Raw genomic sequence first — 27705 nt, 5'->3', positions numbered from 1 at the left:
CACTGATAGACACACTCTGAGTGTTGGTCATGTGCCACACTTAGACCTGCAGATTGCCTGGAACCCCACCTTCAGTGGTTCCCCTCACCTGCCCACCACACCTGCCCACACTTGTCCACCTCACCTGCCCACACCTGTTCACTTCACTTGCCCACTTCACCTGTCCACCTCATCTGCCCACACTTGCCCACCACACCTGTTCACCTCACCTGCTCACCATCCTTGCCCACTTCACCTGCCCAGCTCTCCTGCCTACTTTCTGGCCAGCCTGGCAAGTCGCAGCTAGGGTTGTACCTGCTCCTTGCTTTGGGTGTCCAGTTTTTCTGGTGTCATCTACAGCTTGGTCCCTGCTCGTGATGCCAATTTAATGAGGACACAGTTTGAGAAAAAGGAAGAAGGTTTATTGTTTTGCTAGCAAAGGAGAAGCACAGGGGACTCCTGTCCTGGAAGCTGTGGTTCTGCCCACAAGGGAGAGCAGAGGGCTTTTAAAGAAGCTCTTTGAAGGCTGTGCTCTGCCAAGTCCTAGGTGTGCCCTGAATTCACTTGTTAATTTGGGAGTTTCACTTCCTAAGTCCTCTGGTGACATCTCCTTCCTGTGGAGAGTGTGCTCCAGGACAGATAAGCTCTGCCTGGGGTGACAAAAGGTGATCCTGTCCCTGCCCCAGGTGAGGGAGGGTGAGCGAGAAGAGGAAAAGAAACCCAGCATCAGTATCAATAGGCCACCCGGCCTCTGCCACAAGGGGTCTCCACCAGGGGCACTGATGCCCATGCCCAGAGCTGGCCTCTGCTGGGCAGGATGGCTGCCTCATCACAGTGCTCTTAGACTGGCCAGAGCCACTTATCCCCTGCTTTATGGTCCCCGTCTGCCATCCTCAGTGCTGGGCCTCTTTCCTTGCCTCTCTAAGAGGCCAGGCCACCTGCAGCTGCTGCTCCCTGCTTTGCTTCCACCAGAGGTGGTGATTCCAGGCCAGGTGCTTGGCTCCAGGAGGAGGAGCAGTGAGGCCGGTGCTCATAGGAGATTTTGCACATAGGAAACTGCAAAACAGGAAGAGGATGAAAAAAGCAAGTCCCAAATCTCAGGGCTGTTTGTCACAAAGTGACCCCCAGACCTTGGGGAGTAGCCAGGGGCTGGCAGCCAGCTCTAAGGCGGCTGACAGGGCATCAAGCCAGACATGGGCAAAGCCTTGAGGCCAATAGCAAGGCCCTGGTCAGCTGCACAGCGCTGTCCCAGTCCTCCCTGGCAGCTGCTGGTTCCTAAGCTCAGAAAAGAAACCCTTACCATGGAGACCAAGCTCCCACTGGGTGGGGAGGAGGAGCCAGCTCAGCAGTCCCTCAAGCTACCCCGAGAACTCTTTTTATCTCTTCTACCCCACTCCTATTGCACATTTGGAAAGTTTATTTTGCAAAACCGCATCTAGTATAGCAACACATTCTTCAAGAATCAAAGTCATTTATAACAGCCAGCCAAAGTTTTAGTCACAAAAGACTACTGAGTCAATTATTTTATAACAAGTAATTATTAAGCAATAATGGTAGCTGTGGAGCTAGTGTATAGAGGTAGTGAGGCCGTTGCCCTCTGGGGAATATGAGCACAGAGTGAATGTGTAGGGGTAGGGTCGGGAAAGGAGCAGGAGGCATAGGGAGGGGTGCGAGGTGCCGCACAGACAGGTGCCAGGAGCTACTGTCTGAAGATGAGCAGTTTCTAGGCAGCTGGCTCATGGACGTGGTTTTCCCAGAGGCAGGGCCAGCACTCCAGGCTTGGCAGGAATGCCTGACCCACCAAGAGCCTCCAGAGTCTATCTGGCAAAGGCCCATTCCAGGATGCCCAGCTCTGGGGCAACACCACACAGGTGGCATGTGGGGTGCTTCCACCAAGCTCACTGGATTCCAGGCAGCTTGGTTCTGCAAGAAACGTGACCGTCAGAAGACAAAGCAAGGGGACACCTAGCCCCAGTCCCCCTGGGCTCATCTCCAGGGCTCTGGGTTGTGGAGACAGTGGAGTTGACTGTTGGCCTGTGCAGCCGTGCTCTGACTCAGGGTGACATTTCTCCAGTCCTCTCCCTTTTAAGGCCACTGGGGATCTGAGACACAGGCGGGAGCTGGCCAGGCAGCTGGAGCTTGGGAGTCATCGCTAAGAATAGCTCGACTCTGAAGTTTCTAAAAGGAAACCTGGACCACCTGAATCTCCAGAGACTCCTGAGTCACAGTTACCCTGCTGCTGCCGCTTATGTCAGGCAGAGCTGTCTGCATGGCTGAAGCCCAAAGGGTCCCATGTGAGCCTTCAGTTGCAGGTTAAATGTGGCCCACAGCTGTCGCTGGGATGCACCACCAGAAATAGTCTCAGCGCAGCAATAATGAAGATGATGGCCACAGGGGCAAGGACACAGACGGGTGCATCATTGCTGCTGTCCCTTGGAAGAAGACATGTCAATCAGGCTGCCAGCCAGTTAGGAGCATAGAAAATAGTGCTGATACAGGGGCTTCGTGAGCTGTAAGGGCAACCACAAGGACGAGAGAAACAGTCCTTAACTAATGGACCAGAAAATCTGGGAGATCTGTTGCTAGAGAAAGCCAGTGATATTTATACTGATGCAGAGTGGGGTAACACAGAGTGGAAAACACAGCCTTGAGGAGAAGCCGAGATGGGGAGAGGAGCTGCCCAGCCACTGTGACCCATCGGCAGGTGTGGGGATTCTTGTCCTGAGCTGTCTGCATGAAGGCAGGTGCCACCTTGCAGGCAGGAAGGGCCCTGGAGAGGACAGCCAGTCCCGCTGCATCTGATTGGATGATCTAAAGTGCAGCTTCAGCTTTTTGTAAAATATGGAGTCTGTGTCAGATTGGCAAACTCAAGACTCAGTGATAACACATCACAAAAAGATTTCTGTCTCCATACACTGTTATCTAACTAGTAGACACAGTTCTAATTTGCTCACTTAACCAGTGAGACTTATATGAACATAAAGTACTGCTGATGAGAAACTGAAGCCTCAAAATCTACTGACCTATGGGAAGACGGAGAAGAGACCACAGGACTACCATTGGTGACATCCAGTGTGGGGACTCACAAGTCATCTTGCTTCCTTAGCAAGTGGACTTCGAGTGAACTTGGCAAGCAATGAGAGAGGGAGAGACTGCTCCAGCTGTCAACACACTGTTCATGGATAGTTGAGACAAGATTTTAACATGGACTGGATATTTGATGTTTAGGAGTTAAGAGTTACTCCTGTGAGTAATTAGGATTATGATACTGTGATTTCATTAAAACATAATCAGTGTCTTTTAGAGGCACTAAAATACTTGCAGATGGAATTACAGAATTTGGAGATTTGCTTCAAAATAGTCTGTGGGGAGGTAGTAGATTGGGGAACACTGCAAGGTGGCTGTGGGTAGTTACTGTTAGGGCAAGGGGCACACAGGGGCCCTTGTGCTGGCCTCTCAGCTTCGTTTGTGTGCATGCAGCATGCTTCATGGTGAAACACCAGAGTGAAGGAATGGAGTGATAGAGGAATTCAAGATGACAGTGGCTTGTGCTCCGTCAGGCACATCGGGCACCTTACATGAAGGGGAGATGGTGCCCTCTTGTCCCCTTGCTTAGGAGGACACGTGGCGGACCCTTGCCCATACAGACAAGTGGGTGGACTGGAACCTCAAGCTACTGAAGAAGCCACTCACACTCCAGATCTACTTTCCACCAGATTGATGAGGGACATGGGACAAGGCACACTTAAGAAAGGAGGTCTGTCCCAAACCCACACCAACATGTGACACACGAGTTGGTGACAACCCCTTCAGGCTGTGAAGCCAGCACCCCTCTGTGGGGGGCTACATGGCCTCACCGTCTCCAGTGGAGTGAAGAAGGCATCAGTTGTTTTCCATTTGCGTTTTTTTTTTTTTTGGCCAGCTCTGTTTTCTGCCAGAGTTCCACGCCCACGGGTATCATCTGCTTTATTAGAGCTGTGCAATGTGTGCTGTAGGTTAAAACTCCTCTTCAGCTTCACAAAATCTGAGAAGTCAATTCTCTATGGTTTTCTCCAGGCAACCGATCAAGTCTGTCTGAGAAGCCTGGGGCTATCCTTGTGAGTCACGCAGCTGTGGTGTCTTCTGCACCAAGAGACCACTCTCATCATCCCCAAACCATGCCTGTGCCCACCCTGTGCAGCTCAGAGGCAAGTCCACAGCCTTCTGGCAGCAGCCAGGAGGTCAGTACCAGTCAGATGATCAGATGAAGTGCTGATGGTGACGTGGGGCTAAAAGGAAGGAGCTGATCCTTTAAATGACTTCATATCAACTCCAACCAAGCTACCAGTTACATTTTTTCGTTGATTGCTAGATTGCAGGCACAATCAAAAGAAAATTTCATGAAATTTGGCTCATACTTTTGGAATCATATAAAAGTTTGAGTTATTAAATGTAGAATTCTAAATCTATGGTTTTGTCCTAAAATCTAAAAAATGATAAAACTCCATCACATGAGGCCTATAAAATAAGGAAAGCCACCCATATCAGGCCACACCACGTTATAGATTCGCTTTCCAAACCTGCATCCCTGTGAAGGGCTGGCCTTCTGTGGATCTCCTCGTTCTACCCTGCCCTCGTGCCACATTGCTGTGGGTGTTCCAGCTGCCTTTCGGGAGTGCTAGCTCACAGACCTCTCCACCATTTCCACTGTTGGTCCTTGGGGAATGTTAGCAGACACTCCTCTGTGACAGGCATCTGTTTTATAGATGTACTCATATCACCCAGCAGCAAGGACTCTGTGGTGTCCCAAGCCTGTGCACCAAGGAGCCAGAGACAGGCCTGTGAGGCAGCGCAGGCGCAGTGATTCCCTCCTGCTTGGAGGCACCCACAGCAGCACTGGCATGGTCATGGGCAGACAGTGCAGGCCCCAATGCTGCCCACCTGTAGGAAGGTGCCCCAGACCCTTGCCATCCCAGGGGCCCTCTACTTCCCACACCCTGGTGGTTGTCACGTCTAACCTACATCATTGACCATTCACCCTGCTGCTCACCTGAATTCCCATGCAGTGAGACACAAGCTTGGAGTGAAGTGGGAGGGATCTGCTTCCTCTGCTGCTATCTCCCGCTGCCCTACACAGAGCTGGCCAAGACCGCGACCACACTCTGGCTGTGGGGGGCCACTCGGGTCTTGCAGCCATGGAGATGGCCCACAGAGGAAACATACCTGCTCTATGCATCTCACAACTCTCCCCAGGCCCAGGGGTACTCTGGTGTGCTTGACTGCTGTCTACCTCCAGAAATCAGGATTTAATCTCTTACTGGTGTGTCCCCAGAATTTGGGAAGTGTCTGAATACACCCTGCTCCTATTTCCAACTGAACATCAGAAATGAGCACATTCTGGTTTCCTGGAAAAGCACATCTCAGTACCTAATGTTCTCCTAGCACAGCAAGGCCAGCCAGCTTCATGTCCTGTCTTTCAGAGCCTCCAGGAATGGCTGAGTGAGCCCATGATTCTGACTCCAGTTGCCTCCTTCTCTGATCCTTCCTCTGTTCTGCACTGGCCCCTCGGGGCGCTGACCTGTAGGAGCTCTGCAGGCAGCTTTTAAGAACTCTTCTCTGAAGGGTTCACAAGGGTGGCGCAACTTCCCTGAGGCTTCAAAACCGGACTGAGATGCTGGCAGGTCTCATTCCCCAAGCCTGAGAAGGGCCAGAGAATCTGCAAGCAGCACTTCCAGGCCACGCTGGGAACAGGCTGGTGCAGCCCACAGCATGACTTCTGTGGAAGCTGGACAGCATTTAGGTTTTGTAGATGCGTGTTCTTCACATTTTTAAAAATTAGAGCATTTAACCGGATTCATTTTAACAAAACCATACAGGCAAGGAATGTACTTTCCATCCTCATCTCCCTCCCTCTGCTCTTGATGTCTTTAAAGAGGAAAAATCGTCTAACCATATGACAAAGTAGTAGCCTCTTCCCTTTCCAGGTGCCTCAGAGATGCTCCACAGTCAAATCTAAGAAGCTAACAAAAGCTGCTAAAATAAAAGAGTCAGGACAGAAAAAGAAAACAGTCTTCAGCTATAGCTATTAAGATAATGATAATATTAAAATAAAAACTAAATTAAATGAGGACTCTTGAATAAATATACCACAAGGGTTGGCGTTTCAGAGTCTTAGGTTCAAATGTTTGATCAGCCAACAACTCAACTCTGGTCCAGAAGATGGTGTCACACACATGTGGTTGACCATGCATCCAAACTCTGGTTCAGGAGATGGTGTCACATACACAGTCACATTTGGCCTCTACTTAGGACATGGTATCACATATGTGATCAACCCCATATTCAGCCTCTGGTTTAGTAGTTATGATTACTTATACTTCCCTTTTACTCCATATATGGCAGATTCACCTTGTACTTGACTTCTCTGAGCAGAAAATAGCAAAAGCAAAAGCACCGGTGATGTCCATGTCACTGTTTAAGTATGCAGTGGCAGATCAGGGCAGCATTGCCCAACCCCAGGAAGCCAAAGGCATAAGTTCTACATGAGGAAAAAAAAGACCTTTCTTGTACTTTCCTGAAGTTGCATGCCACATAGGACACCAGCCTGTCCCCTGGAACATATATCCTGGCTGGTCAGACTCTGCTCCTTGAGGGTGTGAGTGCTTTCTAGTATACCACGCAGACAAACTGCTCAACCGAGAAATCTCAGGGCACTTTTATAGACATGGGCCCTCCTATCATCTTAGCATAGGGATTCATCTGACAGGATTTTATCGAAGTTCTAGATATTAAAAGAACATGGTAGCACAAAACAAAACCAAGAGAGAAAATGAGAATGAAACAAATATCGAGTCTTTATCTCTGTTCTGCCACTAGTCAGTTGGCTGGAAATAACATTTTAAAAATATTTTAAATTATAGATGGAGACAATATTTTTATTATAACCCAACCCTAACCCTAACCCAGGATTCCTCTAATGCAGGCTATGCTAGATTCATCTTCGGCCCTCTGTACTTTGATGAGGGTGTCCACAAAAATGTCCCCAACTTAGGTTATGAAGGAGAGTTTTGGTTTGGCCCAGTGACACCTCCTAGAAACTCAGCTATTGAGCTCTAGAGAAGTGTGGGTAGCAGACTGCAGTCCTGAGGTGAGTGGCTAGGTTAGATGAGTCCACACTGCCATCTGGAGGCCGCTGGGAGAGTGACATGGAGCCCTGGCGTTCCTTGAAGAGCGAGGGTCTCACTGCCCATGCTTTCTGGGACCTCACCAAGTCTCCACAAATCTCAGGGAAGAGTCCTGCACTTGTCTAGTCAGGCCAAGATGCAGCCCACTCTTCAGATCACCCATGGTTCCTAAGCCTTCTTTATGGACACCAATCCACATTCCACATTTTAAAAAAATTTCCTAGCATGGAAGAAACGTTTTTCAGGATGATTCACAATCAGGAGACAGAACAATGTGGCTGCTGAACTCATGCCCAAGTGGTCAGAGGCAATGTGATGCCCCCCGCTGGGCGTAAGAGTCCCAGGCCTGGAGTGCTCAAGGCCAAATGGTCAGGCCTTTCCTTTCATCTGAGGCAATGATGAAATCTGCCACCTCAAAATGCACACACATCCACTACGAAAGGAACTCGAATGCAGAGTTGTGGCAATAACCCACAGAAGTCCTATGAGACCACATTCCCATACCCATGCCTGATAAGGCCAGAGTGCCCCGACTTGTGCTGGACTATGGCCCTCGGCCCCACACACTCCGGACTATACATGGAAATGGCTGCCACCCTCCCCAAGAGTGAAGTTCCTTCCTGTTGAGTCCACACCTGCTGCTAGAAACCCAGGGAGTGGGGAAGGAGTTTGAGCTACACCAGGTCTCACTCTTTTTCACAACTAGCAGCAGACAGCAGCACCTGATGGCAACATATTGTCCAGGTTCAAAGAATCCCTGAAGCAATTCATGAAATCTTGAAGAGTTGAGGAGGTGTCAGTAGAGACAATAAAACTTTACCTAGATTCCAAATGGGATGAGTTCAAGTAGACATAAAACTAGTCAGTGTTAAAACTAATGATGTCACACCTACTTGATAAAGCAGCCCAGCTACTCAAGGAAGCTTGGTAGGGAGGCAGGGTTTACTTGTGGAAGAACTGCTAGATATGAATGTGAGGTGGCATGAAAACCATAGGTGGGTGCTGAGCAACTACACGGGCTGCACATGCAAAGTGTTCAGGCACCAGCCATCTTTTAGGTTCAGGTGGACAGCGTTTGGATGTGAGGTGTCCCCCGCAAAAGCTCATGTGTGCGACAATGTTAAGAAGGTTCAGAGAAAGCCTTAACCAAATCAGTGAATTAATCACCCAATGGGATTGACTTGAGTGGTTAATTGCAGGCGGGGTGGGGGTGGGGGTGGTGGTTGGAGGTAAGGCAATGGAGGCCTGGCTTTGGTGTATGCATTTTATATCTGGTGAGTGCTTCCTGATCATCTGTGAGCTGCTTCCCTCTGCCATGCTCTTGCGCTATGATGTTCTGCCTCACCTTGTGCCCCAAGGAATGGAGCCTACCTTCTATGGACCAAGACCTCTGAAACCATGAGCTCTCAAATAAGCTTTTCTCTTCTATAATTGTTCTGATTGGGTCTCTGAGTCCTATCAGGGAAACAGCTGACTAAACCACAGGATGATGGGCTGTCACAGCTCCTTGTGTTCTTTACCTTTTGGCTTACCTGATGGTGTGATCACACCTGGGCTCCCAGTTCCCTCAGCTTCTAGGCCCTTTGTGTCTAGCCCACAGCACAGGAGTCTGGTATCTATTCACTAGAGGGAGGTCAGAACAGGTGAGACTGACTCAGGAAACTCAGTAGCGGCAGGATCTAGTCCCATTTGTCCTTGTGTCCCCACCTCCATCCCATGGCCCATGCTGTGGATTTCAGCTCTAATACCAAACACAGAAAACAAAGGCCTCACAGATTAACCCAGGCCCTCTTAATTTGGTAAGATCAAATTCTACAAGAGACCCATCTTATGTCTCCCAGGCTGCTTCTCTGGTGGAGTCTGTCTGCTGAAGTCGTGGACTTTCTCCAGCTGTGTCCACAGTGAGCACTTGTGTATCAGGTGGTTTTTCATTGCTGGGATCATAATACCTGATGAGAGGAATGAAGAGGAGAAAAAGGCTCATCTTGGCTCACAGAGATTTTCTGGTTTTAGAGTTCTAGTCTCTGGTTGGCAGACTCCATAGCTTTGGACCCAAGGTGAGGTAGAACATCATAGCAGAAGGGTATGGTGGAAGAAAGCTGCCTAGCTTACCGCAGCCTGGAAGCAGAGGGAAGGGAAGGAGCTTCAGGGAAGATGCGTTCTTCCAAGGTCCCTTGTGAGCAGTTTAAAGGTTCCTGCAGGGGTTGGGGATATAGCCGAGAGGTACAATGCTTGCCTTGTACTCATGAGGCCCTAAAAAAACTGCCTTAAAGGTCCCTTCAGGTGAGCAAAATAAATACCAAGAGCTCTGTTCCTAAGATAAGCTGGCCAAGATAGATTTGTCCAAATTCTTTCAAAGAATGCATTTTCCCTGCACATCCCCAGTGACCCACCTCCTCCAGCCATGTCCAACCTGCCTAGTTACCACCCAGTTAGTTCATTCAAATTAGGAAGGACTATTGGGTTAAAACTATCATTATCCAATCATTTTGCCTCTGAATATGCCTGCATTAATAGGAACTTTTGGGGGCGCTTTCATTCAAATCGTTACACCTGAGTATTTCATTTTAAAAATGCAGATTTTCATGCCCTAACCCCATGGCAGGGATAGCCCAGGACCTGGTTCTGAGCAAGCTCCCTTGTAACTGGTGTGAATTTAGGGAAGGAAGACTGAGAGTCAAAGTGCATTAACATATATATACTCCTGGGCCATGAAGGTCTCACCTGGGTAACAGGTAAAGGAAAGCAGGAAGAAAACCTACCAGGGTAATTACTGAGACCCTTGGTAAAAAGATCATTTTCTGGGGCTGAGGATGTTGCTCAAGCGGTAGCGCGCTCAGCTGGGATGCGCGGAGCACTGGGTTCCATCCTCAACACCACATAAAAATAAAATAAAGATTTCGTGTCCACCTAAAACTAATATATATATATATATATTTAAAAAGACCATTTTCCTGCTGACTTGTCATATTCTGCTCAGCTGTGGGCCCCTGCACAGATAAGGCCTGCAGTTGTAAGAAATGTCCAGACTCAAGAGCAGCACATCTGAGCATCATAGGCTTAGCTCATCTTAAGATCTAGAGAGTACATTTCTATCCTGCTTGATAATCAGACATACATCTATGTATTCAAAGTCAGCCTGGAAGCAAGGAGTAATGACTACAAATTCCCACAATGAGCAGAGAGTAAGGGTAACACCTAAGGGAGCCTTGCTCCCATAGTGAGCAGTGGGCAGGGAGCAAGGCTAAGACCTCCCATGGTGGACAGTATCCCTCAGCAGTTCTCACATTGCCTCTGGTTGGCAGACTAGCCTCTGAATGACCACAGCATTGGCTACAGGTGAACTGCCCTTCTCATCTTCACTCAAGGCTACAAGGCCTCCCTTTTCAAGTAGGGAATGAGGCTGAGTCACCAAAAAGGTCACCCAAATCATCTGGGCTTGGGAACCTCTACCAGTACCCATGAACCGCAGCATGGCAGCCATCCAGAGGCTACAAGACAGCTAAGTGTGACCTGGGAAGGTAGAAAAAAGATATCAACAAGCACAATTATACGCCACTGATCCCACTCAATTCAGAGAACTCCCCTGGCAATATGGGTAGGTGAGGATCTTACAGAAAATTATAGACATACAGATTAATGGAATTTAAGTTAGTGAAAAACCGAATCCTGAACAATGGGAAATACTTTGGACAAAGAATAAAATAGATCTAGTTTATATAAAGATGACAATTATGTATTTTGCATGTAAGTCCACCATTTTTAACTGTGATCTTGAATGCTGATATCAGGCACCAACCTGAAAGTTTAACGGGAATCTGCAGGGCTGGCAAAGCACTGTTCTGTGGTAGGCTGGGTATGGAAGATCCACCATGGATGCAGGCGCACCATCCTATGGGGCCCTGAGGGAACAAGAAGGCGGCAAGGGGAAATATGCCTCTCCGGGGCTGGAACGTCAGACTCCCAAGCTCTCAGGCTTTCAGATGGACTGGGTGAGCTTGGCGCCCCAGCTTTCTCCAGCATGCAAAATGCCTATTGTGGACTTCCCCAGGCTCTGTAACCAAGTGCCAGTTCCCCTAGTAAGTCTCCATGTACATCCATCCCACTGCTCTGTCTCTCTGGAGAGCTACAATATGATGGAAGAGAAATGCAAACAAAACCTTCCTGCTGTATGCCAGTACTTGTGCAGACCAGTCCAGACCTGTTTGTAGGTTGAATGTTTATAATATGCATCTACCAAGAGTTTTTGGCAATCTGAATCAAATTCTATTTAGCAAAAGGTAAAATAAATGAAACTGGTTCCTAATATCAACCAACATTGTAAAAACCCCATCACACCATAGGCTGTCACAGCACCTGGGTTAACTGCACAGTAAAACTGTTCAACAACTGGGTGGGTGCAGTGTTGCAGCCTGTAATCCCAGCAATTTGGGAGACCGAGGCAGGAGGATTACAGGTTCAAGGCCAACCTCTACAACTAAGGAAGCCCTGTCTCAAAGAATATCAAGGGCTGGGGGATGTATGGGTTCAATCCTCAGTACCAAAACAATAATAAAAAAACCAAACCACCAAATAACAAAGTTAAATGCACTTCACAGTTCTTAGACAAAAAAGTCTTTAGCTTTAACAAAACCTAGGGTCCTCTCTCTCTTTGTGATACTGGGATTCTAGGTTTGGGCCTGTGGCATGCTAAGCACTCCACCACTCAGCTCTACCCGAGCCTTCTCTCTATTGTAACATTACCAAAGCACTTGTGAGACTATTCCAAAATTGCCTTCTACTACTTGGGATTACTATTTAAAGTTTTTGTAATTATTAGCCAAATAGTTATTTAATAAGATCTGAGGTAAAAAAAAAAAAAAAATTATCCCAGATTTCTGGCTAAAAGCCCATGTAAAAGGCTTCTCACTTTTACAATTTTTAAGAAATTCTGGTTCAAGATTTTTTTTTTTTTTATAGCACAGCCTTTTCAGATTGATAGTCCCAGGCATGAAAATTTTAAGCTTTATCACTTATATACATTGAAGTTTTAATAAAACCCTGATAAACAACATCCCTTCTGGGCAGTTTAAAGATCCCTACAGGGGCTGGGGATGTAGCCTAGAGGTAAAGTGCTTGCCTTGCATGCCTGAGGACTTGGGGTCAATCCCCAGCACTGAAAAAAAAAAAAAAAAAAAAAACAACAAAGTGTCTTAAAAGTTCCTTCAGGTGAGTGGGTGAACTAAATAAACACCAAGAGCCCAGTTCCTTAGATGAGCTAGCCAATAAGATAGATTTCTCCAAATTCCTTGCTGATAAATATGAGGGAAAATTCAGCAACACCTCTGGATGACAGGCAATTGTGGGGAGAATGAAGAAAATGAAAGAAGAAATTCTACTTTTTAAATCTGTCTCCTTAGATAAAGCACATTTTAACAGAACAGGTACTTTAGGGTTCTTTCACAATAAAAAGACCTTGCCCAACAGCCCCCAGGGACAGCCCATCATCAGTCCTTCCGCAGGGGAACAGTCTCCTCCCGGATTCCCTCTTTGGTCACAATGCAGATCCTGAGGGCATCCCCGGTGTATACGTCCCTCTCAGCTGCAGAAATGAAGACATCTTTCACCAGCCTCATGGCTCTGTCCAAAGACAATGGCACATGCTCCACGTTCTGCATGTTCTTGAAACCAACCTGGAAGGACAAGAGGCTGGCATGAGTGTCCTGTGATGGTAAAGGCTAAAGGAAGGTTCCTGCCTCCCTCCAGTACTCTCTCAGGTCTGTAGATTCATAATAAAAACATCACCCTAGAATGCCCTTCAGACCAAGAACTGCCAGTCTTGGATGAATCACACACACCAGAAACCTGGGATGAACTCACTGGCAAAGCTTCCATTCTTGAGAAGCTAAATCAAGCAAGGTAGAGACAGGTAAGCAGAGGAAGAGACAGTGTCATAACTAAGAAGAAAATGGGCCAGGACCAATTTCTACAGTCACCAACTAGGTCCACTGGAAGAAGGCAGCAGCAGAGTACCCAAGAAGTCAAGTGCTAAAGGACACACTGAAGGCTGAGAGCACCAGGCATTCCTGTCGGGGAGGTACACAGGAAGAGTGTGTGGTTTTAGGGAAAAGCAGTGTCCAGTGGTGGGAAATGAGGCAGACAAGTAAGAACCAAAGGTATGGCCAAACAAATCATACTTGACAAGTGAACTAGGGAACACTGGAGGCAGAAGGGGGATTGGAAAGTAAATTCAGAAATGTAGGTTTGAATCTTGGCAGCTATGATGGTGGAGACAAATGAAAAACATCCCTGGAAGTTAGAACCAGAAAAGTGAAGGGGTAAAAAAGCATTTTCATGACCTCAGGAGGGCAAAGACCCACTGCTACAGAGGTCAGACCCCAGAGAGCTGGCAGAACAGACACGGCATGGTTTGGGCAGGGCAACCAACCAGATGAACTCAGCAGCTCCTTAGGAAAAGGAAGAGCACTAAGAGGGAGGTGCTGCATCTGGCCACAGCCAGACACAGGCTCCTTACCTGGTTGTCGAGCAGGGGCTGCAGCATAGCACTTGCTGAGCCTCCAGCCTTGAAGGAGTCTCTCTGGTAGGAGCCTACTGGGTCAAAGCTGTACACAGCTCCCTTTCCTTAAAGAAGAAAACAGTCTCCATAAGGACGGCACCCAATCACCACCCAGACCACGATAAAAATGAAAATAAATCCAGTCAAAACATGATGTGAAATGCACCACCAACTCGGCTAACTTGAGCCAATGACCAGAACACATTCACTGCTGTGCCGGTGACACCAGCAGAAAGCATGGTCAGAGCAAGAGACCAACCCTAGCCCAGACACTGCAGGCAACCTACTTACTAGACACTTGACATGATCTGCAAGGTCACGCTGCTGGTATCAACCTGTGGCCCAACATGCAGTGGGATGCAGATGCATCGGCTAACAGGTTACAGGGTCTGCTCTAATTTCTGACCAAATCCCTAATATTTCTAAATAGTATAGTTTTTATAATATTTCTAACTAGTATAGTTCTGGCATAGACCTGACAGTTGAAAATTTTTCCAGTGGTAAATGCATGAGTGATCATAAGGAATACTTGCTGTGTTTGAAGCATAAAACCAATCCTTCATAAAGGAGGAATTTCAGAAAAACATAAATGACACATGTAAAATATTAGGTTTGCCCAAACTATAACAACTTGAATTACTAGAATGATAAAAAACAGCTTCTTTGGCTGGGGTTGTAGCTCAGTGGCAGAGCACTTGCTTAGCATGTACAAGGCACTGGGTTCAATCCTCAGCATCACATAAAAATAAATAAATAAAATAAAAGCATTATGTTCCTGTACAACTAAAAAAAAACCACAAAAAAAATTTAAAAAAAATATTTTAAAAAAATTAAAAGAACAGCTTCTTTGCTGGGCACAGTGGCACGTGCCTGCAATCCCAGCAGCTCAGCAGGCAAGGCAGATCACTAGCTCAAAGCCAGCCTCAGTAATTTAGCAAGGTCCTAAGAAACTTAGTGAGATACTATCTCAAAAAATGAAAAAATAAAAATAAAAAGGGAGTGGGGTCGGGTAGAGAGAAGGCCTGGGGACGTGGCTCATTGGTTAAGTGCCTCTGGGTTTAATTCCTGGTTGCTCCCCCAACAGAAAGCGAGAAGCTAAGAAAAACAGAATCTGAATCCACTTCCTCGCAACATGACAGAGACTTGTGGGACAATGAGGATGCGCCTGGCAGACTCCACTGAAGCAGATGTAAATGATGCCCTCTCTGGCCTAAGAACCTCCTGGTGTGAAAGCACACACACGACGACTCAGTCATGACTCCTTGTAAACAAGAAAGACACCTCTACATCACCCAAGAGCACAAAACTTGTCAGCAGAAAGAGCAAACCCTGGAGCCAGCCCCGCCCCTCAGTATCCCAATATGGCCTGCTCAGGCCATGTTTCAGTGATCAGAAACATTAATATCTGCTATCACCCCAGAGAGGTTATGAGGTCAATACACTCAAAATACTTAGGTAGTTTCCAGTGCACACATGTTCAGTGTGCACCTTGTTACTACTACTCAGCAGCCCTGGAAGAAGACTTACATGTATGTAACGGGACAATACAGAATGAATTGAGCTGGGTAACACGTACAAGACAATCCTGTTCTCTCTTTTTTTTTTTTTTTTTGATATTTAGTTTTTAGTTTTTTTCGGCAGACACAACATCTTTGTTTGTATGTGGTGCTGAGGATCGAACCCGGGCCGCACGCATGCCAGGCGAGCGCGCTACTGCTTAAGCCACATCCCCAGCCCTGACAATCCTGTTCTTTAAGACATAAGAAAACTTATGCATATCTGGAGTCATCAGCTTAAAACTATACAATACATCCAATGTATGGTTACAAGAAAATACAGGTTGGACATCCTTCATCCAAAATGCTTAGGACAAAACGAAAAAGAAGAATCCCCTGATCTGGTAATTCAACAATGAGAAATTTTATAGGTATACAAAAGCTGGAAGAATAAATAGAAAACTGTATTTGATTATCTTTTGAGTGTGGGATTGAAGGTAAACAACAAAAATGCTTCTCTATTGTTTGAGTTTTTAAATAAAGAACACGTCACTCGGCAATTTTTGAAAAAGCTCTTTTTTTAAAAAAATTATGGATATGAGATATCATGGATCATTCAGAAGGCATGCCTAAAACTGCATGTAACTGACTGGAACTAGAGCACTCCAGCTTCACCCGGGAGATGTGGGGTAGGGAAAATCTTCTTACCATGTGTGCACAAATGCCACTGTTATCTTTGTGTACTTTTTCTGTTGCAGAAATATGAAGACTGAATTTCATGCTGGACAAGGCAACATGAAGTCCCCCAAGAGAACCCAGGGAAGTGTCTTTGAGGAAGCAAAGGTCCACTAACCTCAGCCTACCAAGAAGGAATGGAAAAGAGGCATAAAGGCAAAAGACAACCATATCTCGTACAAGCTGAGTGGCCACAAGCAAAATGAGACACAAAAGCTTTCCCTGAGGGTGGAACTAAGTTCAGAAAACTAGAAAGGGTGAGATCTGCCACAAACAGACTTCAAGAGGCCCCTAGAGAAAGCAAGAGACACTGGCACCATCTGTGCAGGGGCATAAAAGCTTGACTGTGAAGCACTTTCCCTCAACAAAATTCAAAAAGCTCTATGATTTTCAAATAAATAAATTAATTAAAATAAAGCTAGATAAGTAAGTCCTTGAGAGATACAGATAAGTTTTGGCTTTCCTAACCAGGCAGGAAATGCTTAAGACTGACAGTTAACTAAGAACGTACATAAAATCAAGCTCTCACGTTCCCTGCTGGTAGAAGTGAACTGTACGTCCTTTCTAGAGGACTGGGCAGTAATGAAAACAAAATGAAAAAGAAGAATCCCCTGATCTGGTAATTCAACAATGAGGAATTTTTTCTGGAGGAGAAAAGCACAATTAGAGAAATACACAGAGGTATATTTTTTACAAGGATGTTTCTCATGTTGTTTACAGGAAGGAAAGCTGAACAACCTGAATGCCTGTGGAGGACAGTGAGGCACACCAAAGTAGCCTCATAGCACGGAATCAGATGCTAAGAGCCCTTAGGCATATTTGGAGTCACCAGCTTAAAAATACACAATATATCCAATGCATGGTTACAGGAAAATACAGGTTGGACATCCCTCATCCAAAATGCTTAGGACCAGAAGAATTTCAGATTTTTAAATTTTGGAATATTTATATATACAATATAAGGTATCTTGGGATTGGAACCCAAATCTTAATGTGAAAATCACTTACGTTTCATACACATAGCCAAAAGGTAATTTCATAAAGTATTTTAGATAATTTCATTCACGGAACAGTTTTGCGGTGTGGATTTTCCCACCTATGGTGCTAGTCAAGTTTTGAATTACAGAGTGTCGGGAGCCATTCTCACACGTGACTGGGTGACTCCCGGTTAGGGTCTGAGGCGCTCTGGCTGTGTCGGAGCTTTCCCGGCCCTCTCCTGTTGAGAGAACCTGTCCATGTGGGGGTGTAACTGACCACTGACCCCGGAGGCCCAATCACTGACCCTGACCTTGGAGTGCGGCTCCCCCTTCAACCTTCATTGGATGGAATTATCCCCTGAATTTCTTGCTCCCCAATAAAAGGCTACTCCCTGGCGTGCTCGCTCTCTCTCTCTCCTGCTAGCCCTGAGTAATCCTAGCTGCCCTGCCGGGCGGTTAGAGGAGGGAACCAGAGAGGGGAGCCGTCTCGGACCTGGTCATAGAAAAAGGTAACTGAGTCTGTGTGTTTATTTCGATCTCACTAGCTAACTTTTATGCCAAGAACCTCATTAATGAAACCATTGCGCTGGCCGCATGGTAGAACAGAGCATTTGAGGCTTCAGAGTAGAGATTCTCAACCTATACTACTGTCTTACTCATGCGCAACTACATGAGTGTATAAGCATGTATTTATTGTTCTCACTACAGAAAAACTAAGGTTCCTTTCTGGGGAAAATGTTTAGAAAGCGTGGCAGGAACAAAGAGACTAAAGGCACAGACTCAGGTAAAGCAGATGCAGAAGGGCAGCTGCTCACTTCGTCAACAGGAAGCACTGCCTCCAGGTCGCCTCTCAGAAGGCAGGAAGGCTCTGGACTCAGGGCACCAGGCTCAGAGCAGAAAGGGTTCAGGAAGGAATGAAAATAGAAGCAACAAATAGAAAGCTGACAGAAAAGAGCAGACCTCTAGCTTTCTTCCCCTCTGAGGCCTTGAAGGTAGGCACCCAGCATTAAGAAACCTTCATCCAAAGGGGTACAGGTCACCTAAGTACCCAGCTGAAGCCAGCTGGTGAGCGACACCAAGACCTTCTGGTATACCACTCTGAAACACAAATGGTCACCCAGAAATAAAAAAAAAATCTGAAGGAAGGCTCTGCTACAGAGACAGGCAAGGAAAATAAAACCACACAAAAACAATCTAATGAAATGCAAACAATACAAGAAAATTTTAAATTAAGTACAAAATAAATAATAGAAGGATTGAAAAAAAAAGGCCATTAAACAGGGAAAAGCACTTAGAAATTGAAGACACCAGAAACAAAAGTAATAGAGTGAAAAACTAAAGTTGTATGCTGGCCATACAGCTCAGTGGTAGTGTACTTGCTTAGCATGTGTGAGACCCTGGTTTCCTTCTCAGCACTGCAAAAAAAAAAAAAACAATAAATAAATTTGAGAAAAACTAAAAATTAGAATAAAAACAAAGAGATGGACAATATATAGGGCAAAAATAAGAAAATATGGGATAAAAATCCTCATGCTTGTAGAGAAAATAAGGAACAATAGCAGACAGAGAGAAGGGATAGGAGAGACAGGAGGTAGAGAAAGAGCACGTGAAGGAGACAAGGATCATCACCCTAAAATATCAGATTCTGAAAGCAAAATCTCAAAAAAAAGGCCACTCTGATTTTTTTTCTAGAAATATCTGGGAGATGCATGCCACCCAAATAAGGAAATAAACCAAGAGGAAAGCCCGGGATCCAGCCTCTAATTGGTGGCATGCATCTGTCCTGGGAGACTGTGTTTTTGGAAGCAAATGATATCAAAATCGTAACTGGTAGAAAATAGCAGCACCATGTGGGGTAAAGCAGCTGTGGATCAAAGACAGATGGAAATGTCAGGTGAAACACTTTCTCAGACATTGTGTCTTCTTCTGATAGAAAACCAAAGAGGTGTTTCAGAAAGGTTCTCAGAACACTGAGAAAGTATAGACATTAAGTACCCCAAATGACTTTGAAGACATCACTTTACAAAAACTTTTTGAGTCAACTACTAAATATGTCAATAATTCCTTGTGATCACTTAGGATCACATGTAGGTCAAGATCCCATAGGCCATATTTTTCTCTAAGAAATAAAAATGCAAAATTACTAACTTTACGATATGCAAGACTCCCAGGAAAGAGCAAAATAACTGACTGCTAATGTGCACCACATGCAGTACTTGCTATGTGCCTTCTGATGTCATTGATCCCTCTTAGCTTGAGATCCTTCAAATGACCAGAACATGAATTGCTGGGTTAGAGGGATTTTACGGCTCCTTTCCACTCCAAGCAGAAAGGGACATATCCGGGAACCACGCGCCCTCCCTTGCCAGAAAACAAAGCTCTACCTTCTTCATCAAGTCCACCGATGATGTTGTAGACATAGTATGGGAAGAAGCGCCTTGAGTACAGGATGGTAGACAGCATCGCAGCAATTGCTCCTGTTGTCATGGCCTTGTTATTGGAGTGCTTGTACATCTGCAGGATTTGGTGAAAACAGAAGGCATGTGAAGGTGGAGCCTGCAAGTCTCTTTCACATCAAACACAACAATACCTACGTAAAGTGGTACTCTATTAGATCCTTAAAATCTCAAGGGAACAAATGCTAAGCTTGCCTTCCACTCTCTGGCCCTGTAAGAGGGCACATGAGGTAACCTAGGAAAGCCTTCCAAATCCACACCTCCCCTTCACTGTGAACCTAGACCAGGGGCCATCAAAACCTAGCACAGGCCAAATTTCAGCCCACGGCCCGTCTCTGTGAATATACCTATGGTGGAACACAGCCACACTCACTCATCACACACTATCTCCAGCTGTCTTTTCAGGACAACAGCAGAGTGGGGCAGCTGTGACAGAGGCCAAATAGCCCATGAGGCTGAAAACGCTCGTCATCTGGCCTGCCACAGATCAGTCTGCTGACCCACATCAGAGCCAGATGTGGCCCTCATCTCTGCAAACACCTGTGAGAAAGGAGACAAAGGGCAGATCCTTAGTCTGCAAGATTCTGGTACACAGAGTGGTCTCGCTCCTCGAAGCATCCCCAGTGGAGAACACAAGTAAAAAACAGGCTCCTAGGATAACAATATAGTGTTTTCATAATCCTAGGTTTGTCAGACTCTTGGGAATCCAGAATAACTCAACAGAAATTCTGCAAAACTCACAAATATAAAATGGGTTTAGGTTGACTTAATTTTTGTCAATCATATAGCATCACTAAAGAGAAACCCAACACAATAAACCCAAACCATGACTTTCAAAATATAGAAAAATGAAAAGCTATGTAAAATACACATTAACAATCACTGTAGATACCTGTTAACATAAGGTCCTAAAAAGCACAAACAACTGATGAACAGTGAAATCATTTCTATCCAGCCCAAGTCAGTGCCAGTGAAGCCAATATACACCTGACTAGTGATGGTGTCACAACTGGGGTGCAATCAGCCTCAACTAATGGTCTCAACAAGCAAAGCCACGTGACCACCTTGTTGGCACTTTCCTGTCATACCACCCCCTACCCTGGTGGCCACCACTGAAGCCTGTCAGGTGATGGGCTACAGCTCCCACCCTCACTCTTGGTCCATTCCTTCCTCTTCCTGCTCCTGTGTCTGTACACTAAGGTCAACAGTACAAAGGGAGAAAGCCTTTCAGCTGACAGTGCTTCAAACCAAGTGCCTGCTAACACATTCTGGGGCACCTCCTGCCCCAGACTAATTTGTTTTGTTTTAGAGGGAAAAGTTTCCTACGAGCCCCTCTAAGGCTACCTGGACAAAGAACTTCTCATGGTACAGAGATATCAGCATGTGAAGGAGCTGCTGGTTCACAATGAGACCTCAACAAACCTGGTCAGCAGGATCACTTCACTTCTAGGATACAATGTTTTGCCTGTTAAATTCATGCTTCTCCAGCTGTTCTAAGCAACAGTCATATTGCAGGCCTAAGAATCTAATGGTGTAGACAAGTACAAAAGCACCTACCTTCAGTCTTGCTTCAATAATCTTTGTCAAGGTAAGGCAGTCTCCATGAAAACCGCTACATCCAATGACTGTTTTGTCTGTTCTGTAAAAAGCACATTTCAGCAAGGATGGTTAAAATCTGATGGTGTTATATCATTCTCTATCTCCATATCTTATGTGTTTTATTAAGACAAAGGAGAAAAGGGTGCTCACTTCAGCAGCACACTCATCACAACAGATGCTACCCAGGTGACAAAACTCACACTGGATGGTGTCTATAAAGCCAAGTTTAAAGCTTTCTTTTCAACATTTACTACTCTCAAACTCTGAAAGGTACATCTTAGAAGGGGAAAGCACTGGCAGAAAAGAAAGCAGCATCCAAGGGCAGAAGGGACTGGGACAATGCTTCTTAGGTTAAGATGTGGGCCATGCTCAAACCAGGAAACAAGAAGGCGCTGTCATCTTCCTCACCTGCTCCCCACAGCACCACAAGGGCCTGTACAAAGGGCCCAGAAGGACCCACACCTTATCTGTCTCATTCCCACTCCAATTCATGCTTAGTAAGCTGTGACTCAACTTGGGATTAACAAGGATTCACAGCATTTCCCAAATGGTCAAATACATACCGCAACTAATCAGCAAGACGCACTTCTGTGATTTTTACAGACAGTTCTATTTTGGTATATATGGCTTCATTTCATACATTTTAGGAAGAGAATTATTCAGCCCATTAAAACTTTAAGTTATTCAAGGAAAAAAAAACTAGGAAAATTTAAGAACACTTAGCAGATATGGTGCTATGGCTTAGATGTTTGTCCCTTCCAAAACGTGCTGAGGTTTAACTGCCACTGTGATGGCATGTTTCGGGTAGAGCCCTCATGAACAGACTAATGCTGTGCACCCCTTTCTCTCTGTCCTTCTGCCATGTTATGACACAGTACAGAGACCCTGGCCAGATGCTGTTCCTCCAAGGCTGGAATTCCCAGTACTATGAGCCAAAACATTTCTATTCGCATAAGTGGACTTACACAAATGAATAGAGGCATAGAAAGAAATGTTAACAAAATGCTCAAGGTAAGATCCTGGGGATGGCATATTGGTGTTCATTATGAAATTCCTTTGTTGAATAAAAGTGCTTGAATTTTTAATAGTAAGATGCTAGGATAAAAAACCCACAGGTTACCAAAAGCAGTGTGGGTACCCAGATACAGCAAGCATCAAAAACTCTGCAATGAATTTAAAAAATGCTTAGAAAATTGTTCTTTAGAGAAAATACAAGATAAGCTCCCAAGGCAGCGTGAAAACTCACTAAACAAACTGCTTAACCAGTGGAATCTTTTGCAGCATCATGTCATCACAAAGACATTATGAAATATGTCCTTAGAAACATTTACTTACAACTTGTAACATTTGGGGCTGTCCCGAGTGTGAATAGAAAAGCCTTCACTGAGCCGAGTGTCAGAAGCAACAATGGAAAAGTCTTCACCAGCGATTGCCAATACAGTACTGAGGAAACAAAGAGAAAATTAATGCTTCAGGTTGGTAACCCTACCTTTCCTAATGGAAGAATGTCCACAGGACATATTTGGATGTGAACAAGAACAGGATTCCAATGGAAGAGGAAAGACTGGCTGTAAATGTCTTGAAAAAAACCCAATCATCCCAAATTCAAGCAAAGGCTCCCTGACAGGAATAAATGAGAAAGCCACTGAAATATCATCATCATCAAATTAGAAACCTTACTAATGCAAGGTTGTAGATTAAAAACCCTGACATTATAAAATGATGAAATGAGGACCAGGTATAGATAGTGGCACAACAATACAACTTCAGTTCAGCAGAAGGGAGCAGTGCATCTTCATGTGCCAAGAATAGTCTTGCACACAGCAGACACTTGGGTACTTGCTGACCAGTGGACAGAGAGCAAATTTCCCCTAAGATGCTTACAGCACAAACTCCAAAAGCAGACCTGGGTCCTAATTCTGGCTCTCCAACTTAGCAGATACAAGGCTGCTGGGTATGTTATTTAGTTTCTCAAGGCCCCAATTTCCATTTTCACAGCAGAGCTATAAGTCATAGTCTTGTTGGGTATTGGCAAGGGTTAAGTGAGTTGTAAAGTCCTTATAATAGTGACTATGCAGCACTGCTCTTCTACTCGATGTGAGCTATGACTGCAGTGGCATATGCTTGAATGAGAGTAAGATGACTAAGCACCTGGGTTCTGGAATTACTGGAGGCAGAGACCTTCACTTGTCACCTAACACTTCTGTGACCTTAAACAAATTCTCCAGGTTCAAGTTAATGACAATAGCAGTGCCTGTGTTACAGGGTATCTTTGAGAATTAAATGACAAAAATCCACACTGAACACCTAGGGTTGAGGATGTAGCTCAGTGGTAGAGTGCTTGTGAGCATGTGCAAGACCCAGTACTGCCAAAAAATAAAAATAAAAAGTCACAGCACCTACCATAGTGCCTTCCAGAATATAGTACTCGGAAAACTTGAGGTCCTATTTTACTGAGTAAGGTTTTCACCAAAGTTTCAAAGTAGAAAAGGATGCATTCCAGGGATTAGCAAGCAAAGGGAAACAGCTAATAGTTACATAGTACATGAAAACAACCATTCAAGTGGCCATTTTAGTGCAAGAGAGTGGAGGGACATATTCCTGCATGATGGACAGGGATCCTGCTGTGGAAGGGCCCAAATGTCAAGCTAAAGATTTATAAAAAAAAAAAAAAAAAAAGATTATCTGAGCAAGAATGAAACAAGTTCAATTTGCACAAAAGGGTTTGATGACTACTCTGACAACACCACAATGTAAAACCGGACAGAAACATGCTCCAGAACAAGTAATGCAATGGGAGGGAAGCAGGGTAAAGAGGAGAAAAGGGGATGCACCCCAAACAACACACACACACACACACACACAAATGGACTGAAATGCAGAGCTGGGAAAACCCATTATGACATCCATGATTTTACAGAAGCAGAATAATGACATAACTATGCCGCATATCTAAAGGAGGTGATGTGGTTAAAAAGAATAATTAGCTTGTTTTGCTTACTCTCCTCAGATGGTGAGAATAGAAAAATCAAGGCATAAATGTTTTACAGGAAAAAAACAACAACAACAAACAAACAGAATTGAGGAACTTATGAGAAGTAGAACTGGAGAAAAAGTCTTGGGAATTATACTCCCAGTTATGGGACATGTGACTGCTAAGGACAGACGTGGAGGCTAAAAATTAATAGAAATAAACCTCATTTTGTAGAAGCAGAGGCTGCCTGAAAGCCAGCCGAAATACATGCTAAAGATTGAGAATGGGTGACAATGTAATAATCAAGAGATTATGAATCTTAGAAGAGTAATAGCTTTAACTGGATTACAAGTTAAACTGGATGACAAGGGGTAAAAAAGTGAATGAGAACTGAAATTCTATTAAGAATTTACGTGGGGGGGCTGGGGATGTGGCTCAAGCGGTAGCGCGCTCGCCTGGCATGCGTGCTGCCCGGGTTCGATCCTCAGCACCACATACAAACAAAGATGTTGTGTCCGCCAAAAACTAAAAAATAAATATTGAAAATTCTTTAAAAAAAAAAAAAAGAATTTATGTAGGGAGCAGTGGCACATGCCTGTAATCCCAGCGGCTCAGGAGGTTGAGGCAGAAGGATCCCCAAGTTCAAGTCCAGCCTCAGCAATTTAGCAAGGCTAAGCAACTTGGCAAGAGCCTGTCTCTAAATGGGAGGGGGGGGGGGAAGGCTGGTGTGTAGAGTACAAAAAAAAAAAAAAAGAATTATAACAGTTTTATGAAATGGGTCTGACAATCCACTTTATAATATGAATCATCACATGACATGTTAATGAGTGCAATGGAAAAGCAAACAAACCCAGTGATGACAGAATTCTGAATTCAAGTCCTGACTCAATTCACACAAGGTCTGTAACTCAATTCAAACACACAAAGTCCTGACTCAATTCACACAAGTTCTTTAACTTCCAAGAGCCTCACCGGGCTAAATATCATCTAATATTTACTGATCCTGAGAACTGAATATGATCATTGCTGGCCCGTCACAAAATGTCTTTGATTCTCCCCAGAAATACTAAGTAGCTAAGGAACAAAAATAAATTTAAGTTCAAGAAATGAAAAGGTAGCCAGGCACCTATAATCCCAGTGGCTCAGGATGCTGAGGCATGAGGACCCCAAGTTCAAAGTCAGCTTCAGCAACCAGGGAGGCGCTAAGCAAACTCAGGGAGACCCTCTCTAAATAAAATACAAAATAGGGTGGGGATGTGGCTCTGTGGTCGAGCACCCCGCCCATCCCGAGTTCAATCCCTGGCAGCGCCCCCCACCAAAAGAAAAAAAAAAAAAAAAAAAAAAGAAACGAAGAGGTACCCAAAGACCACATTGCTCTTCAGTAGCATAACCAAAACTAAAACTGATTCTTCACGGTCTTAACACACTCTCACATTCAATATTTCAAGTTAATTAAGGACCTGATTGGTGTTTTGTTTTTTTCTAAAGAACCATCTGCACGCCTGTCATCCCAGCGACTACGGAGACTAGGGCAGGAGGATCCAAAGTTGGAGGCCAGCCTGGGCAACTTAGCAGATCATACCAAAAAATAAACGGGGCTGGGGGTGTGGCTCAGCGGCAGCGCTCCTGGGTCCAGTGCCCAGCGGCAAACCAACCAAGAACCGTCGTCAGTGCGAAACGGCTGAGACACTCAAGGCGGCAGCAATTTACAGCGACGGGCCGTCAAGAGACCCACGCCCACCAGGGAAAGGACTGCTTAAGACCCAGCCGGCATTCCGACAGCACCAGGCCCCGAGCGCGGCCCCAGAGCACACTAGCTTTCCCCGATCCCGGGCCCAGTCAGAGCTCCGCCGCGCGCCCTCAGGCCCACCGCTCCCGCCGCCGCCAGGCGTTACCCTCCGTTGAAGGCGTAGGGCGAGAAGCGCAGCCGCCGGGGACCCGCGGCGCCCAGCGCCTCCATCTCCGGCTGCCCGCCGCAACCCCAGGGCGAGACTGCGGACGACATCGCGCGGCACTGCGAGTGCTGTCTCACGACGAGATGGCGGCCCGGCCGGAAGTCGCGCCGCTTCCGGCTTCCGCGGGCGCCTCTACCCGGCGCATCTCTTTGCTCCTGGAGGTCCGCGCCGCCTGTCTTGCAGGGCTGATGAGGCTAAAATTTTTTTCCTTCAGAAAAAGAAAACATTCGAGTTCACTCTTGGCGGGCCAAATCGAGAGTCTGGCCACACCAAAAATTTGGCCAAACTATGGAGCAGTGGCAACTTGAAGGCCCCCTGGGCGGTAGAGAACCCGGCCCCAGATGCACACGTAGTCAGGCCGCAGCTTTCTGAATGGCCTCAGACCGCACCAGCTGAAGGCCATGAAAAGCGGAGTGACTGAGGAGCTACCATAAAAAGAGATCTGTCACCCCAAATAAACGAGGCGACTTCGGCTAGTTGGGAAACACAGGAAAGACACACCTGCGCCCCGTAACCCTAACAATACGGGCAACACCACTGGCGTGCAGAGTAGGTGGGCCCTTTGGCCGGCGTGTGGGAGGGTGTTGCATGCCAGTAGTATTCTGCTGTGTTAAACTGCACTCGTTCTTATGCACTTACTTATACAAATTATATTTTCCATCCTACATACAACCCCACCAGCAAGTAATGAACTAATGTAGGATGGACTACCTAATAAGCACATGCAATTCTGGAACCAGAAAGATTTCTTTTTGGGACCAGGCAGGTCCGGGGATTGAACTGGGGGGGGGGGGGGCACTCGACCACTGAGCCACATCCCCAACCCTATTTTGTATTTTATTTAGAGACAGGGTCTCAGTTGCTTAGTGCCTCGCTTTTGCCGAGGCTGGCTTTGAACCCGCGATTCTGTCTCAGCCTCCCGAGCCGCTGTGATAACAGGCGTACACCACGGCGCCCTACCCAAAGATTTTTTTTTAAAAGTACTTGTTTAAAACCTTTTCTCATGTTTTACCATATAATAAAACACAGGATTTTCCTTAATGGTCGTGGCCCGAGAAGATCACCATTGTGCTTATTCCAGTCCTCCACAGGTTAACAAGGTGCCAGGTTCTGTCCTGGGTACTTATTTTAAGTACAATTTCTCACTCTTAAAGAACACACAACCTTACTGATAATTAGAAATACAAAGGAAGCAGATAAGCAAACAACATAATATATGAATATGCCTAGTATCAGGAAGCAGCAATAGATCATATCTTGTGACAACCACAAAGAGTGAGGAGCGCACGAGGTGGTAGTAGTAGAATTAAAATATAAATGAATGTGTGAGTACACGCCATCTGCTTCTGTTTCTCCTCCTTCTGCAAGCTCGCATTTGCGAACCTGGAAAGGAATACGTGAGTGCCATACGCCACGCACTGCTCGTGATTCACGCAAACTCACAACTCTAACGGGCAGGTTCTATGATTATGATCATCCAACTTTGCAGAAGACACCGAGTTGGAGTTGTTACCTTCGAAAGGGTACACCACTGGTTGGTTAAAAAAAGAAAAGAAAGAAAGAAATCCAACATTTAAAAACCAGTATTCTTTTTTTTTTTTTTTTTATTGGTTATTCAAAACATTACAAAGATTGCAGAATCACATCGGTTACACATCCACATTTTTACATAATACCATAATAGTAACTGTTGTATTCTAAAACCAGTATTCTTCCCGCGTCCGATAAGGACCAATTAGAAAAGACTCTGGCAAGACGACCCCGCCTCGCCCCGCCCTGTCCCGGAACTACCAAAGAGCTCCGTCCGGCGTTTCC

The 27705-nt window shown here is 45.6% G+C and overlaps 1 protein-coding gene across 1 annotated transcript; it reads right to left on the bottom strand.

The window, feature by feature from the left end:
* Positions 1-12514: 12514 nt before the first annotated feature.
* On the bottom strand, positions 12515-25995 carry Psmb1 (proteasome 20S subunit beta 1). Its single transcript, XM_076858000.2, has 6 exons — positions 25831-25995; positions 22297-22404; positions 20920-21001; positions 19291-19420; positions 13657-13763; positions 12515-12814 (listed from the first exon to the last, which is right to left on the bottom strand). The coding sequence occupies exons 1-6, from the start codon at positions 25938-25940 to the stop codon at positions 12629-12631; spliced, it is 723 nt and encodes a 240-aa protein (XP_076714115.1). The 5' UTR covers positions 25941-25995; the 3' UTR covers positions 12515-12628.
* Positions 25996-27705: the final 1710 nt, after the last annotated feature.

Source organism: Callospermophilus lateralis, chromosome 6 (genome assembly GCF_048772815.1).
Source record: "Callospermophilus lateralis isolate mCalLat2 chromosome 6, mCalLat2.hap1, whole genome shotgun sequence".
In the NCBI taxonomy this organism is placed as follows: domain Eukaryota; kingdom Metazoa; phylum Chordata; class Mammalia; order Rodentia; family Sciuridae; genus Callospermophilus; species Callospermophilus lateralis.
Note: the sequence above shows the minus strand (reverse complement) of the source record. Positions and strands in the feature narration are given on the sequence as shown.

Bases quoted from the DNA above. Each gene is read 5' to 3' on its own strand.
- Psmb1 (XM_076858000.2), bottom strand. From the start codon at position 25,940: ATGTCGTCCGCAGTCTCGCCCTGGGGTTGCGGCGGGCAGCCGGAGATG. The intron at 21,002-22,296 runs GTAAGTAAATGT...TGCTTTTTACAG, and splicing joins AGCCCCAAATGTTACAAGTT to AACAGACAAAACAGTCATTG. The intron at 19,421-20,919 runs GTAGGTGCTTTT...CAAATCCTGCAG, and splicing joins TTATTGAAGCAAGACTGAAG to ATGTACAAGCACTCCAATAA.